The 16,161-nt window shown below is 39.8% G+C and overlaps 3 protein-coding genes across 3 annotated transcripts in view; all 3 read right to left on the reverse strand.

Moving 5' to 3' along the window:
• LOC126405172 (cytoplasmic phosphatidylinositol transfer protein 1-like) overlaps positions 1-16,161 on the reverse strand; it is an 89,906-nt gene that overhangs the window by 51,497 nt on the left and 22,248 nt on the right. The gene's annotated exons all lie outside the window — the stretch shown is intronic.
• On the reverse strand, positions 9,349-10,746 carry LOC126405166 (H-2 class II histocompatibility antigen, A-Q alpha chain-like). Its single transcript, XM_050068752.1, has 4 exons — positions 10,719-10,746; positions 10,288-10,533; positions 9,908-10,186; positions 9,349-9,813 (listed from the first exon to the last, which is right to left on the reverse strand). The coding sequence occupies exons 2-4, from the start codon at positions 10,472-10,474 to the stop codon at positions 9,674-9,676; spliced, it is 606 nt and encodes a 201-aa protein (XP_049924709.1). The 5' UTR covers positions 10,475-10,533; positions 10,719-10,746; the 3' UTR covers positions 9,349-9,673.
• On the reverse strand, positions 12,929-15,479 carry LOC126405162 (rano class II histocompatibility antigen, A beta chain-like). The gene is made up of 5 exons (XM_050068749.1): positions 15,323-15,479; positions 14,969-15,235; positions 13,710-13,988; positions 13,482-13,616; positions 12,929-13,372 (listed from the first exon to the last, which is right to left on the reverse strand). The coding sequence occupies exons 1-5, from the start codon at positions 15,372-15,374 to the stop codon at positions 13,323-13,325; spliced, it is 783 nt and encodes a 260-aa protein (XP_049924706.1). The 5' UTR covers positions 15,375-15,479; the 3' UTR covers positions 12,929-13,322.

Consider the following 16,161-nt stretch of genomic DNA (forward strand, 5'->3'; position numbering starts at 1 on the left):
TGACATGGACCCAAAGGGATAACAGCAACGTCTCATGAACAATTACTTTTCGGGCCACTCTCCTGGGATGAAAAGCAGCAATGTCTCAATAGAAAACCATCACCTTTAGGGCAATGAAAAGTTACAATGTCTGTAAAAAACAATTGCTTTTTTGGCCATTATCTTGGATGGAAAAGCAGTGATGTCTCAGTGAAAAACAATTACTTTTGGGCCTTAAAAGCAGCTGGAAAAATAGCTTGGCAGGTGTCTTGCCTACATGACACACCATCCACCATCCCCTCCACCTCATAATGACATAGTCAGCCTCTTCAATACATCACTTTAGAGGCCATTTGATAAGATAGAAATGTAATGTATTCGAGTCGTACAATGCCAATATTTTCTTCCGGGGACTGGGCTGGTATTGAATAAATTTGTGGTTTCTTATGGTTTGTTAAATTAGGATCAACTTTTGCCAGCGTAAACAAATATGTCTGTTGACATTTTGGAAATGTTCATTTGGCCACTGTTTCTGTACATCTGCTGTGAGAGGCAGAATGTTAATATGCATCTTTGTGCACCCTCTGATGTTAGAATAATTCATCCACCATATGGGCAGATGAGATAAAAAAAAAAACAAAGATTCCAAAGATATATCTTTGTTGTTAAGGAACAGAACACTTCACATATAAATAGACTGTATGCCAATATTTGTGACCTTAAGGCGGGACTTTATTGATCCCCTCTTTTGAGTCCTGTGTTAGATAAGGGATGATCTGCCTATGCAGACAGATACAGATACAAATCTCTCTCTCCCATTTTTTCTCATTCACACACACACACACACACACACACACACACACGCAAAGCCCAAAAACGCAGATCAAAATGCAGAAGCTATTTATCTCAACAGGAGCACAGTCAAGAATACTGAGCGCTCCAAGCAGTAATTACTCTGTCTGTGGTTGAATTTTAATTACATGTTAGCATTACGTCCAGTATTGTCTTATGTCCGCAAGTGTGTGTGTGTGTATTTGTGTGTGTGTGTTCTGTCAGGATTCTTATCTTACACTCACACTAACACACTCCTTGGCTGTAGCACAATGACCACAGTTCCCCGCCACCTGCTGCTGTGTTAAAGTAGAGAAGCAGAAAGGCAGAAAGAGACACAAACTGATGCCAGTATTGGCTCAGTACTTTCATCTTGAAATGGTATTTTACTTTTCATATATGAATATAAAGCCACAGTGACTCAGTTGCATGTTTTAGTTGCAACCAGCCAAGGCCCCGTTTCCCAGTTTCGATGTACCTTAGCGCTCTATGAAGGTCTCTAACATATACCTTAGCTAAGGAATTTATTTTCCTAAGAGTGTTTCCCAAACTGTCCCTTAGCGGGTGCTCGTAAGGAGAGCTGCTAAGGGACATCGTAAGTTGGAGCTGTCCTTCACCACGATGCTGAAAGTGCATTATCTCATATAAAGGTAAGTAAATGACGCTGATATAAAAAGTATCGCCATAATAATTTTAACTCCATCAAATATTATATGATAAATGAGGCTATACCTTTTACAGAACATCTGCTCATCTTTTTGAAGCCTAGTCCATACATACACAAGTATTTTTAAGAGCAGCGCTTAAAAACTGTGTATGTGTGTGTGTGTGTGTGTGTGTGTGTGCGCCATAAGTAATTGCAGGTGCATGCGATTACCAATTTAATGTATTGCGCACGATTGGTTCATGTAGCCTATATAAGCTCATGGGTAGCTGCACATATGTGCAACATTGTGACAGAGTGGCTGAGAAAGTTTGGCCAAAAGGCGAAAGGCGGCAGTTCGCCCAAAGGCTGCCAAAACTGGTGGTGGACCCAGGACTGCTCCCACCCTCACCCCGGAGGAGGGAAAGCTCCTGTCAATCATTGGCCATAGAGCCTCCCAAGGCATCACTGGGGGCATTTATGTCCATGGTGGAGAGGGAACGGTCCCTCTCCACCCCCCAGTCCCCTGCCGAGGGGGGATTCACACTTCTTAAGATATACCTTTTAGAAGATATACCTTCACTGAGGAGACTCTGGGAAACAGCCCATGGAGACCTTAAGATACAACTGTGGATGCATGTAGACCTACCAAGGCTCTGGGAAACTGGGCCCAAGCTTATTTGTGCTTTCTATTTGCACTTGTTGCTACATAATATTTCAGAATTGAAAGAACGGACCAAAATCAAGATGTGTCTTTTGGTTTCATTATTTTACTTACGTCAGTTCATCCTGCCTCTGGAAAATGGTCTTTTTTCATTCATTCAATCATTCATTCAAACCTTTATTTAAAATTTAATTGAAGGAAACTCTCATTTTCAATGATGTTGAGCATGAACAAAGACATCAAAAACAATCAATGAGCAGACAAAGAACCATCATGCATATCAATTAAAACAGATATGAAATCATACAAAACAACAAACAACAACTGCAAGAAATGATCACTAAAGTAGAAATACAGGGTGATAAACATGTTATGGTGTAGATGTAAAGTTAAAAGCTTTTACACACGGTTAAAATAAGATCTAAAATAAGGCATTTAAACAGCCATAAGGGTGTCCAAGTTTAAGGTCTTAAGGTCTTTAGTTCCCAAACTGGCACTAAGGCACTATATCTGGCACCAAGAGTAGCTCCATGTTGAGCCTGGTCTCACTCCAAAGTCATGGAAATCCAGTACTTGGGCAGTGACTTGAGGCATCAGAAACCAACATTGGCATGATACGCGGCCGGTTGCTGCTATAGTTTAACAGTGTCTGGCGGTGTCAGGGGGAAACATGGTGGGACAAGAACGAAAGTTAAGGTGGCGAAAGTCTGGCTGGGGCGGGTGGGAGTGGTGGTGGATGGGTTCAACAAACACATTTCAAATGCCAACGCACACAATTGGCCAAGCAAAACACAAGGTGACGTATTCATTGCACTAAGACCCATTTGTTTGCCGAATAGTGGGGCTAACTGATATATTATGCTTTTGCCTTATCCCGTCGGCAAAACAGCAAAAACGTCCTTCCTGGAAGCGAAGGCCTCCAGGAAGGACGTGGACGCGGGCTCTGCTCGTCGGGGCCAGATTCCAGTGTAGTGCAAATTTGAATTTGCTAGGGGCGGGGCATCTGGATTTCCAGGTTATGTAAACGGTAAATATCTGTGAAAACAGAAGTGTACATTGAAAGAAGACAATGCATGTAACAGGCAGAACTTGACACGGTGTCCCAGAACGTCAACGACCAACGCATCCAGGGTACCTTCCATGTCGTATGTGGATGTGGAAAGTCCATGACAAAACGCCATGTTAGATCTGACTATCGGTATTTGATACCTTTAAGGTATCGACTGAAATAACCCAGAATCAAGTGATATTGAAATGTCAAACAATATGTCCATTCAATTCTTTTTGTGTTGGAGACCCAACTGGCCGCCGGATCAGTAAACTTTCTATTGCCTCCGTCTCCAGAGCCTCTAGTGACTCGTGAGTTGCCCAGTTAGCACAAGCTAACATAGGAGCAGTGGCTAGCATCCACCACCAAGCAGGTAAACAGTCCTAACAAACTCAGATTGACACAGGAATGGCTCAACTCTGTCGTTAATCCTGCATTGTTATGAAAAAAAAAACACGTTCCTGATTTTGACATTTTAAAGATATAGTAAAAACATATAATCAAGTAATCCTTGACAATGTAACTAAAATCAAAATACAGATTTTTCAGATGTAATCTGGGCTGATAATACTTATTTTTTGTAATCTTATTATGTAATCCCAATTATTAATCTCCTTGCTGTCAGCCCTTGATCCTGCCCAATGGCCTTACTGTCTTTGTAGAGTAATAGGGATAATAAGAGATTATTCATGACCACTCCAACCTGGGCAAGGGCCACTTCTCCCTCCTCGTCATTAGAACAAGATTACCAAGCACAACAATAAAAACAGCCTCTCATTCATCAGTAGCAGTCATCGGGTGGACTGCAGACGGGGGCTGAACACAATGGCAGGTAGGAAGAACATCATAACAGCTGGCGTGTTTACACAATATGTCTGAGCCCTGAATGAGGCGAGGGAAACATGAAAGATGGTGCTTAATGTTAATACGCTTTTGCTCGCCATCAGTGTGGTCAGAGTGGCACTCAGAGGTCCCTTGGAGTGGGTATTCGGCTGCGATGCTTTTCATCTAGCAGGGAGATTTATGTGTGCTGTTCAACTGCCTGTCAGCTTTGTTTTGGCCAAACAAATTTAATTATTGAGCGATATGGCAAGCTCATCCTTCTTCTTCTTCTGTTAGCGGTCTGAATGTCATGAACTCCCTCACTCTCAAGATCACTCTATAAGATAATGACACTTATATTAAATACAGATGAAATATACAACAAATGATACTGTAATGCTGTAAGTAATTAAAATGTATGGACAAAATAAAGTAAACTAAAGACATCATCTTTGATATAACTCATCTTGCGACTGCTATTCCTGTATGTATTAGACATGTATGATTTTCTAGACCCTTGTACATCTCCATATATGAAATAATATTGCAGTTTCACTCAGATTGTGTTGATTATACTGTCTTTCAGTTCAACCTGACCCACCTGCAGGCCTATGGTAGATTTTCAAATTGTTTAAACCTGCATTAATTCATTTCCTGGCAGCACAACAAGCCATAAACATAACATTGACATATTTACCCTTTATTACACAGCTTTGTTGAATACTTGATTGAGATTGGTCAATTAAAGCACTTTACAGCCTGTTATTTCTGAATAGCAGACTGCTGTTAAGAATAACAGACTGTTGCTACAGACGCAGTACAGATATTAGATGCTAACAAATCATTTTGTGGGGGTTGTCACAGTGTCAGACCCTCTGTGAGCCTTTGACATGTAATGTTACCAATAATGCCCTTCTTTATGTAGGTTCACAAGCATGTTTATGTCTATCTCAGCAGAAGCATGAATCCAGTTTAAGACATGTAAACTTGGCAAATTTGTTGCCTGTTTTAGCAAAAGAAAAGGCTGAATAGGAGACTGAATGACTTGTTAAGATGGATGTTCTCTTAACAACAGCCTTAGGTGTAATTTTGAGAAGAAAAAAAAGGAAATGACTGATCCCAATTATCATATAATGAGTCTGATCAAAAGTCCATCCCTCTTCACACCCAGATCCTCAGCTCCCTCCTCATCTCATCTCATCTCATCACCACCACCAGCTTCTAGTCACCATAAGGGGGATCCCTAATCTACTACGTCTTCACCACCCTCCTGGAACAGATGAAATCACAATGGGGTCTAATCGCACATTTGTCACACTTAAGAGCATATGTAAATAAATATTCTTTTCTCTCAAAACGAGTCTCCTGATTGAGATAGTTGTAAAGAAACTTCACTTTAAACCACAAACTTCATGGTGGCACAGAAGGCACCAAAGTCATTAGTATTTTACCTCTGTGCATCACCACTATCCAAAAGTTGTGGAGATATGTCACTGCAAAGTCTTAAAGTTGCTGTGAAACTGCGCCTACCTAAGGCAACAATTTAGATTAGATTAGATTTATCTATTTATATATTTTTTTATTATTATTTATTTTATCTATACCAGTTGTATTGGTGCTCAGGTACAGTATCTCCTCTGCCATCCTTTCGAGATTTCACTGAACATTAAAGTCGTAGACCAACTAACTGACTCATAAAATCTTTGTCATTCAACACCAACTACTTTACACAAACAGATTTCACCAAATGCTTTATTTAATGATAGTGTTCATACAGTAAAAAAAGTTGACACCACTGTATATTAGTTAAATTATTAAAAGTTTATACGCATACATACAATCCCCCTTCACAGCACTTGCAGCACAGGGAGCCGAAGCTCTGACATCACACCTAGACCAGCTGCTGTTCTACAGCACACGTTAAACTGAACCCTTCTCAGTCTTAACACATTTAGACAAAAAGCAGTAATTACACCACCCCAGCCTTTACACACACTGTATGTTATACAATTTAAGCTCTTGCTGCAGCTAACATACAATGTTTATCCGCAAAAAAGCACCACACACCACCCTAGTCATCAACCAATAGTGACTATGTCTTGAGATACACAGATTTTCATATTCACTCCATCTTGGACAGACTGTGCAACCAATACTTCTGTTTGTTCTGACTGCTAAGTTGCTGCAGCTGTAGGGAGGTCCTCCATAGGAACCAAAACTCTTCCTGTTAAAAATGAACATAAGAACAGTTATTTATTGCAAATATATAACATGGTACCGACTAATAATACTATGACAAGTCTTTGATCTAATGTCCTCACCTGGGCAGACAGACATGTGTGCACCAGACTTTTTCTTGTAGTAGGCAAATCCAGTGCTCATTAAGACAAAACCAAGTACCAGCAATACTGTTCCCACAATAATGTTTATCTGCTCTGATGCAGGAAGAGAGTGGTCTACAAAATTGAGATAAAAACGTTTTCTCATACATCTTACCATACGTTTTATCTTAGATTTTTTTATCCTTTGTGCAGTTTGCGTCACAGTGGCTCACTTACCCCAGACCTGAAGCACTGGTTCAGAGAGGCTGAGGTGTTCGACCACGCAGGTAATTTTTTCTCCTCGAGTCGGGGTGTACACAAGGTAAGAATGAACCTGATAGTACCAATCCCCATCAGGCATCACTTCAGAAAAACTGACAGCTGAGGTCAGTTCCTCTCCATTCCGCAACCACGTCATTCGGATTTCTTTCGGATAAAAGTTGTAGGCACTGCACACAAGCATGGACGGGTGCTTCACTGAATTCATCTTGATGGTGGGTGCAGAGGTGAGATTATCTGAAAAACAAGTTTTATGTTTTCATTAAAATCCGCCATATCCCCTGCACACACATAAAGGAACATATGCATATACATTTGGGGTGACACTAGTTCCTAGCCGGTCCCTATGGATATATATGGGGTAGACAAAATAAAATATATCATACACAAAAAACACAACAGCAACTACAGCCTCAAAAATGATCATAGAGTTGAATCAATACCTCTCTAAAACAGTTTCAACAAAAACTGGACATTATAACCTTCATGAAGGTAGGATTCATTGCAGGACTGTTGAATAACACTCCATTAGTCTAAGCTAGGCAGGCTGATCTCATGCATGGTTCGTACATATACTTAGAAAAAGTAGTGTACCACAGTTCGTATACAACCCACGTAATTGTGCACCAGTAATTTGTGTAAAACCCACTTAATTTGAGACTCAGACCAATAGTCTGTGCAAGGAAACAGGTTGTTGTGATGAATGGGTCAAACAACACAGGACTTTCCCCCTGGTTACCAGTATTTGAGACCACATGAAACCAAATGAACTTTGAGTTACTTTAAGGCAGTGGTTCCCAGCTGGTCCAGCCACGGGGTCCAGATTTGTCCTTAGTCATTAGTTTGAGGTCCACACAGTTTAAAATATTTAGCGTCATATTTGCATTTGGCTCTGTTAAGTAGCTATCTGTTATTCACTCACTCTACAGCAGAAAACAGCACATTTGCGAGTCACTTGATGTCCAATCAGAATGGACCCCCAACTCACTTTTGGACAGTGACCCACCAGTTGGGAACCACTGTCTTAAGGTACACTGTCGCCATGTTTCTATTCCTAAACCTAAACCTAACCTACATAAATTTATCTTAAAGGCATGCTATGCAGGTTTTTCTAAATAAAAACAATATGTGAATTTACACAAAAGCCCTCTTAATCATCATGTATGACCCACTAGCAATATGTGGCTGTATCTGTATCTGCAGAGAACCTGCCCTCTGCTTGTTCGGGACGTTTCTGGATGTCAGCCTTTGGATGGTGGTTTCTAGCCCCCAGCCAATAGCAGCGCAAGGACGGGACACTTTAAAAACGTAGCAACCAGTCATCTTGCTCCTGTGTCTGCAGCTGAATTCACACAGAATCCTTCAATGCAGCACCTTACTGCAGAATTGAGCAGAGGTGTGGGTGTGTTCATTTGTGCGTTAAAATATAACCAGCGTGAAACAGTCAGAAAATAACATTCATTCCACTGATTCATTGTTTTGTTCTTATTAATGACACTCCCTCTCTTAGTTCACTCTCTAGCTTGCTTGGGCACTGCTGCTTTCTCAGTCTCACTGAACCAAGGAGGAGAGGAATGTTGTGTTTACACACACTGAGTGACAAATCCTGCACAGTTTGCCTCTAAGTACATATCTTAATGTTAAGTATGTAATGTCATTTGTAGGGGGTTAATTTGCTAATTTGTTTTAGTGCATATAAAGCTGCATAATGAAGTGAAAAAATACTTACGTATTTGTTTGACAAGGTCTCTGTTGTCGATGCACAGCACCTTCATTTCGAAAATTCTTCTTATTGCATACTCGGGATTGGTGTTAAAAACTTTTGCCATCTCAATTGCAAAGGGTGTGTATCCTTTCCAGTTCCCTCTTGTGCTGTTGTACTCTATCAATACTTTGTTGTTGACACGATTCACGATGTCATACTCAACATCCTCTAAGCCTGGACCTTTGAAGGTACAACATGCAGAAAACTGCAAGAAAACCTCCTCTGAATGAACTGTAATAAAAGGAGAGAAAAGTATTAATGTCAAAGTCATGACTGTAATGATATCTCGGAACTTAATAACTAGAACTTGACCTCTCACTGATTCATTAAAAAGTTAAAGTGATGTTACTCACCCAGACTGAGAGGAGAGAAAAGCACACACAAAAAAAGAAAATTATGAATGTGCATGATTCTACATGAATAAAACTCCACAAAGCAAAGTCTCTCTATCACACTGTATTCACAAACTTACAGGTACAAGGAAATAAACACTGCTACGCTGAAATGCCAGCACAATGACAAAGAATGGCACCGCCCTTTGGCTGTGTGAAAACTCCTGCTGTATGCTCACTTCAACAATTACTGTCTCATTTATATTATTAAAAACGTTAAATCCTTGGAATAGAGCACGAGTTGTGGGTTGAGGTGATCTTCAAATGTCACATTTAATCTACGTATAAAGGAAAACAGTGATAATGCTAACACAAGACTATATACAAACAAGTATTGTTTGCTTTAAAACTTGTCTCGAGACTTACATGATCATCTCGTGGCAATGATGTTGCCAACAGGAACTGTTTTGCTTCTGGGGAACTCCAACACATAAAAAAACTCTGCGTGGCTTGTGAATAATAACTTTGTTTTGCAAACAATGACCAAGTTCATCCATGTTTGCTTGTTTTTGTTTGAGTTTATTTTTCTGAAATATACACTTGTAAATGTCTTTTTTTTTGGCAGTGAATCCATCCTAACCTGTCGGCTCATGCTACACAGTTACACAACTCACGTTCATATTGTACTCCAATGTAAAGAAAACAATGGCATGCTTTACTTTATTTCAGTTTGGTGCAACCACTGACAATGTGACATATTTATTGCAAGCTGTCGGTCTAACCACATGAACTTCGTAAGTGAAAACTGCCATGTCATAACAAGCAGGGGATAAAAATGTATTTCCGTAAAGAAGGACTATAAAATGTTTTTCATATACTGTGCAAACAAACCCTTAAGGTGTGCCATTATGAGAAAATGAAATAAATGTCCCAAGTATTAGTGTGTTTCCGTTGCTTAATAGTAGAACACAGTAAATTAAAGGTTTTCTTCAGCTTGACTCAATCTGTCTTCCTTTAACAAAGAAGAATGTCCCTGTAGCAACACCAACAATTCCAAAACTCAAGGCAAGTCCAAAGTAGATGACCGGACCAACACTGGTCTCTGTTGTGCCAACACTTGTATCCACCTCTGGAGAAGACAGGAGACATGAGGTTAGTGTTTTTGACTGGCAAATCCAAAATACTGACTGAAAATTAGCAATATTGAGCTACTTTATTCTCACCCCAAAACTTGGTCTGAGGCTCCTGTGATGCATGTTCCACAGTGCAGCCGTAGATGTCTCCGTCCTTTGGGATAAAGGCCAGTGTGGACAGCACATAAAACGTCCCATCAGGATTGGGTATGCATTTGATGAAAGGATCTTCCATTTTCATTTCTGTATCATTCCTGGTCCACTTTATGTTGATGATGGGAGGGAAGAAATGGTTGACGAAGCAAAAGAGAGTATTCTCTTCCTCTATAACCACTTCATCTCTGGGGTAGATGATGACTTCTGGCGTTTCTGAAGTTTAAATTAAGATATAAGCTTACGTACTTTACTTTTGCATACTTTTGTAAGAACAAAGCTGTAGACAAATTAGATAAAATATCAACATTACGTACCTGTGGTCGCTGCTGAAATTGACTCGTCATTTTTCCAAGCCGCCAAATTGCCTTTGCATAGAGATCTGTAATACACTGCAAATTCGTACGCCTTCGAAACATGGAGAGCGACTGGGATTCTGCTATCCCAAATGACATCTTCTTCGGTAAAGTTCGCATAGTAGACTTCATCACCATCCAGCGTCATACAGAGTTGAGTATCACTGGAGTCGTAGCATCCATAGGTGTGACAAAGTTTATGACTTCCTAGGAAAAAAAATGTAAACTCAACACATCAATCCAGCAACACCTGTCTGTGAATATTTTTAAATATATATAACTGTAGCATGCAAAGATTTAAAAAAAAATTCCACCAACGATGAAGCAGAGATGAGATATAGGACAAACTACTCTAGAAACTGCAAAGGAACAATGAAACAAGCTATACTTACTTTGTGCACAGGTACAAATAGCTCCCAAGACAATAAGAATAATGTTGAAGGACATGGTGTTGTGAAGTCTGTGTCAGTGTGCTGTTGTAGCTCTGTTGTTCTTTGTGGTTAACTTCCTGTGTACAACTGCATTGGATGTTTGAAATACACTCTGAGAAATAAGGGTTTTTGTAAACTAAAGATTCCATTAAGAACCCTTTTAGGAAGAAAGAGTTCTTCGACGATCCTCACCCCTAAGTACTCAGATGTTGATTCATGTTTGAAATGGCATTTTTAAATGTAGATGTATGTAATACTACTACTTAATCAGTTTATTTTAAGTGTGTTCTACCATAGTTGATATCTTTACCATCATTTCATAGCATACAATACCACATGGTTTGCCAAAATGCTTTTTGTTTAAGGAGTACCTGGTACTTGGCATTTTGTGTGTTGTTCAAATTTGGTTCCCAACCCTAATGTACCTGATTGTGAACCATGGGTGTTGTGGGTTGCGCTGGACCACATCTGCCCCAGCCCTTTAAGCACTTCAAGCCTAAAGCCCAGTTCAGACCAAAGGTTTGTGACTAGACGAGCTGAAACAGGCAACTACTTGCAACGTTCTGAAAACCTGGCGGTTCAGACCAATGCACCTTGATGAGACGGTGTATCATCTCTGTGCAACAACTCTTTGTACCTCCGTTCTGATTTCAGCTCATTCAGCTTTTCAGGCTGTCCATCTGTGGTCGTGTTGACTTGACCAGCGGACTTCCCTACAAGCTGATTGGTTGTTGAGACAGGTGACGTTCTAAAGCCAGCCACCGGCAATTTGACCAGCTGAGTTGCAGGTGACACCATCAGTCGGCTTGAGTCAAACTCAGGCCAGCCAGTTCACACTGCTACAACGTTCTAAAACAATTTCATCTGTTGCAAATCTTCGGGCTGAACTGGGCTAACGGCTACTGGACGTAGATCTCTGGCCCTGGCCTAACCTATTAAACTAAAACCATGAATAGCGGGAGAGAGATCATGGGAAATGTAGTCAATCACTACTTTTAGAGCTTCCCTGGATGGATCTTGATGAAACCTTTAGAATATTAAAGGGTAGGTAGAACCCACTATAAAAGTTGAAGGTGGAACGTTTATAAAAGTTCAACAAGAAACCAAAAACGATTCTTCTATTGGGGACAAGCTGAAGAACCTTATATAGTGCTATTTAGCACCTTTATCTCTGAGAGTGTGCCTGCCTACCTACTTACCTACGCGACCTACCTACCTAATTATCTACCTACATACCTAACTGCTTACAAGTTGGCAGAAAGGAAAGGCAGAATTATACTGTATAAATGCGGACAAGACAGTAAATTAACACTGACAACATACAGAGACAAAATCACCACAACCACTATAACTCATTCTGAAACGACAGGGGAAAGTTCATTCTGGGTCAACTTGTTTTTTTCCTCATTCTTACACATCTCTTCATCCTCATACTTTCGAATCATAGTTCATTTATTTGACAGGCAGAGAAAACTGTCTATTTTGATATTTTGGTACAATCATTCAAAATGTAATTTTAGTATATGATCATTAGTATTGTTATTGTTGTGTTGTCTTGACAACTTTTTAAATATATCAAATGCATTTTCTATTTATTATTGAATATTTTCTATTTATTATCATATGTGCATGTGTGCATGGTGGTGCAGTGGTTATGATTGTCGCCTCTCAGCAAAAGGTTTTTCTGGTTCGAAACCTGGGGTGGGGGAGCCCCTCTGTATGGAGTTCGCATGTTCTCCTCATGTCAGTGTGGGCTTTATCTGGGTACTCCAACAATCCAAAGATATGCAGGTTATTTGGTGACTCTAAATCCCCCGTAGGTGTGAATGTGAGCGTGAATGGTTGTCTGTCTCTATGTGTCAGCCCGGTGATAGTCTGGTGACCTGTCCAGGGTGTACCCCGCCTCTCGCCCAATGTCAGCCAGGAAAGACTCCATCTTATTCACTCTTATCGTTATCATTATTTGTAAATGTATAATATTTAACTTTGTTCCCCAAGGTGGAATAGATAATTGTGTCATCATGTAGCTGTGAGCTACAGGCCTGAAATTAAACTGCGACCTCACATGTTCCAATCACCATGGTGCAAATGAGTATGTCTGCTCTTATTTTAACAGGAAGGAAGGACATCTGAAAATAAGCTGTTTTCAGACCTTCTTTATTTTGTGACTGTTCATACAGTTCAGAACATTAACATACAGCAATAAATACATGTTAGTTTTACTATTTCCATACCTGTTATTGCTCATGCTGTTGCTGGCTTTCACTAGTTAGTGCCCACTACCACACTGCAAGCAGGAATAAAACCACGACCACACATAGTGCATTTGGTTTTAGCTGCTGCTGCTGCTAACATAAACATATGTGTGCCATCTGATTTACACTGTTCAGTGGTCTTTATGCACAAGCTGCAAAGCGCTGCCCATCACCGCATCCATTATAAAAGAGTGACCATGACAAGAATGGCTGAACTAAAACTTGAGATACACAGAATTGCAACTGTCCAATATAATTTTTCAGTGTCATATTCATTCTTGGATGGTATGTCCCAACAGTAGGCCTACTGTTATGTAGCTTCAGCTGCAGGGAGGTCTTCCACAGGAATGGACACTCGTCCTGTTAACATGAGGTTAAGAACAACTATTTATCACAGCTGCAAATGTATAACACTACACCAAAATTAATCACATTTACAATCAATTAATTCCATAACTAATGCCCTCACCTTGGCAAAAAGTAAAGTGTGCCGCAGACTTTTTCTTGTAGTAGATGAATCCAGAGATCAGAATAACAAAACCAAGCATCAGAGCAAACACTCCCATACCGATTTCGATCCGTTCTGTCACTGGAAGGTGAGGGTCTAAAATGGTGGACAGAAAGACACTTTCATTTATACATTTATTCATTTATTTTCTCAGCCTTTGTGCAGTTTGCATCACAGTGGCTCACTTACCCCAGACCTGAAGCACTGGTTCAGAGAGGCTGAGGTGTTCGACCATGCAGGTCATTCTTTCTCCTTGAGTCGGGGTGTGCACCAGGTAGGAATGAACCTGATAGTACCAATCCCCATCAGACATCACCTCAGAAAAACTGACAGCTGAGGTCACTTCCTCTCCGTTCCGCAACCACGTTATTCGGATTTGTTTTGGATAAAAGTTGTAGGCACTGCACACAAGCATGGACGGGTGCTTCACTAAATTCATCTTGATGGTGGGTGCAGAGGTGAGATTACCTGAGAAACAAGTTTTATGTTTTCATGAAAATCCACCATGCTACTCTGTAAACTATATCAATTTTAACAACACACAGTTATGTTTTTGATAACATTTAATTGCATATACTTTTAAGTGAATAGTCGTGGATATTGACATTTAAATTTAATCAAAAACAAGACATATCTGGGTAATTCCTTTTGTAGCATTCATTATAATATTAGCCCCCTTTACTTTTCTCTTTAAGGCGGCTCAAAATGTCCAGGATATTTTACACAGTTATGCTGCCTCGTTGTTCTGTAGAAAAGGTACAATCATGGAGTGGAGGGACATAGTTGTCTCATGTTTAAACCAGCATCGGAGGTAGTAATATCTGTATAAAAGGGACCGCCAGTGGTACGGGATCATGGGCCACACAAGTGGTGTATTTTGAGATTTAAAAAGTAGCTAATAGCAATTAGCAGCTAACTCAAAAACAAGTACAGCAGCCAAAAATACCTGCAAATTGGGAAATCAATGAGGCCTGGGAGCTCCTTAACATCTGAGCAGAGGATGAGATCAACCACCAACCAACATATTACCATGGTTTTGCAGTTGTNTTACATGTCAGCTCGTCACGGCTCTTTTGCTTCTGCAATGCCTGCGCACTGTTTAAAATCACACACTGGAACGACACGATGCCATGGGTAAAATATCCTGGTAGTGTTGTATTCTGAATATTCTAAAACACACATGAAACACACCCTTTTCATGGCAGGCATTTTGACTCGTCTAAGCAAGAAGAAAAGGTGTAAATAATATTGAACAATGGCTCTATTCCATTAAGTGTCATAGTAGGCCATGTCAGCGAGTGAGCATGCACAACATGAGGGTCCTGACAGTAACTCTGCTTTTCCTGCTTTGACATGTGACAATTTGCCTGCTGTGAAAAGAGTCTGTCCACAGCACAACAAAATTCATTTAGTACATCAAGTAATATTAAGAAAAAAACTGCTCTTACCTAATTGTTGGACGGCATCTATGTTGTCTTCACACAATATCTTCATTTCAAACGCTCTCTCTAGTGCATCATAGGGATCATGGATCCAACTGTTTGTTATTTCAATTGCATAGGGAGTGAATCCTTTCCAGTTGCCTCTTGTGCTGTTGTACTGCATCATTACTTTTTCATTAAAACGATTTACTATAATATATTCTATATCTTTCAAACCTGGACCCTTGAACGTACAACATGACGTGAATTGTATAAAATTTTCATCTGAGAAAACTGTAATAAAAGGAGAGAAATGTATGAACATCAAACAGTCACTAAAACTTTACAAATGCATTCAAGTAGAAGAGTAATGTAACTGACCTGGACTGAAAAGGCACAAAATCACACAAAAAAGAAAATTATGAATGTGCATGTTTTCCAGTAAACCTGCAGGAACAGAGCTACTCTGATGTGCAATATGTGTTCACAGATACTGGAGAAATAACACCAGTACACTGGTAAGTCAACAAAATAAAGAATGCACCCGCCCCTTTGCTCAGCTGAAACTCCCCCTATTCATGATCATAATTAAAGTGATACTGACACTAGTACTGTTACTACTAGTAGTATTCTTCCTCTTATCACAGTTTTTATTCCATGTTTGTTTTATGTAACTGTAATCCAAATTAGAGTAAACAAAGCAAACACAGCAACATAACAAAGAAAGACACAAGCAAGACATTACAAAGAAAAAAGATGAGGTTAAGAGAAATCTGTTATTAAAGGCCTAACAATATTTCAGACCGACAAATCTTTAACAAATTTCAACAAATTATTTGACAATACCCCTGAGAAAAGCAGGTTGATGTGTTATGTTTTTAAATTGCTTTGCATCTTCCAGAATATGTTTGACACTTCTCACATAGTAGCAGTATTTGTGTATTAATTATCGGACATGGGATGAATGATGGGAAGAATGGGAAGAAGATCTTAACCGAAATAAAAATGTAATACAAATATAGTCATGTGAAACACGTCTTCACTGACGGTCACAAGCTACATCAGATGATTCTGAAAGTAGATTTATGTACCTCATCAGAGCGTCAAAAAACAGAAAAATCAAAATTGAAATTGAAAAAAAAAAAGACCCGAATGCCCAGGCCAGGCGGCACCTATGAACAAACTCCCTTCTCAAAAATATATATTTTTTTTTTTTACAG

This window comes from Epinephelus moara, chromosome 18 (assembly GCF_006386435.1).
Source record: "Epinephelus moara isolate mb chromosome 18, YSFRI_EMoa_1.0, whole genome shotgun sequence".
In the NCBI taxonomy this organism is placed as follows: domain Eukaryota; kingdom Metazoa; phylum Chordata; class Actinopteri; order Perciformes; family Serranidae; genus Epinephelus; species Epinephelus moara.

Coding starts and splice junctions, on each gene's coding strand:
- LOC126405162 (XM_050068749.1), bottom strand. CDS start 15,374: ATGCACATTCATAATTTTCTTTTTTGTGTGATTTTGTGCCTTTTCAGT. Junction 15,236..15,322: donor TTTGTGCCTTTTCAGTCCAG/GTCAGTTACATT, acceptor CTTTTATTACAG/TTTTCTCAGATGAAAATTTT. Junction 13,617..13,709: donor ACCAGTGCTTCAGGTCTGGG/GTAAGTGAGCCA, acceptor CCACCATTTTAG/ACCCTCACCTTCCAGTGACA.
- LOC126405166 (XM_050068752.1), bottom strand. CDS start 10,474: ATGACGCTGGATGGTGATGAAGTCTACTATGCGAACTTTACCGAAGAA. Junction 10,187..10,287: donor AATTTCAGCAGCGACCACAG/GTACGTAATGTT, acceptor TTTAAACTTCAG/AAACGCCAGAAGTCATCATC. Junction 9,814..9,907: donor GCCTCAGACCAAGTTTTGGG/GTGAGAATAAAG, acceptor TGTCTTCTCCAG/AGGTGGATACAAGTGTTGGC.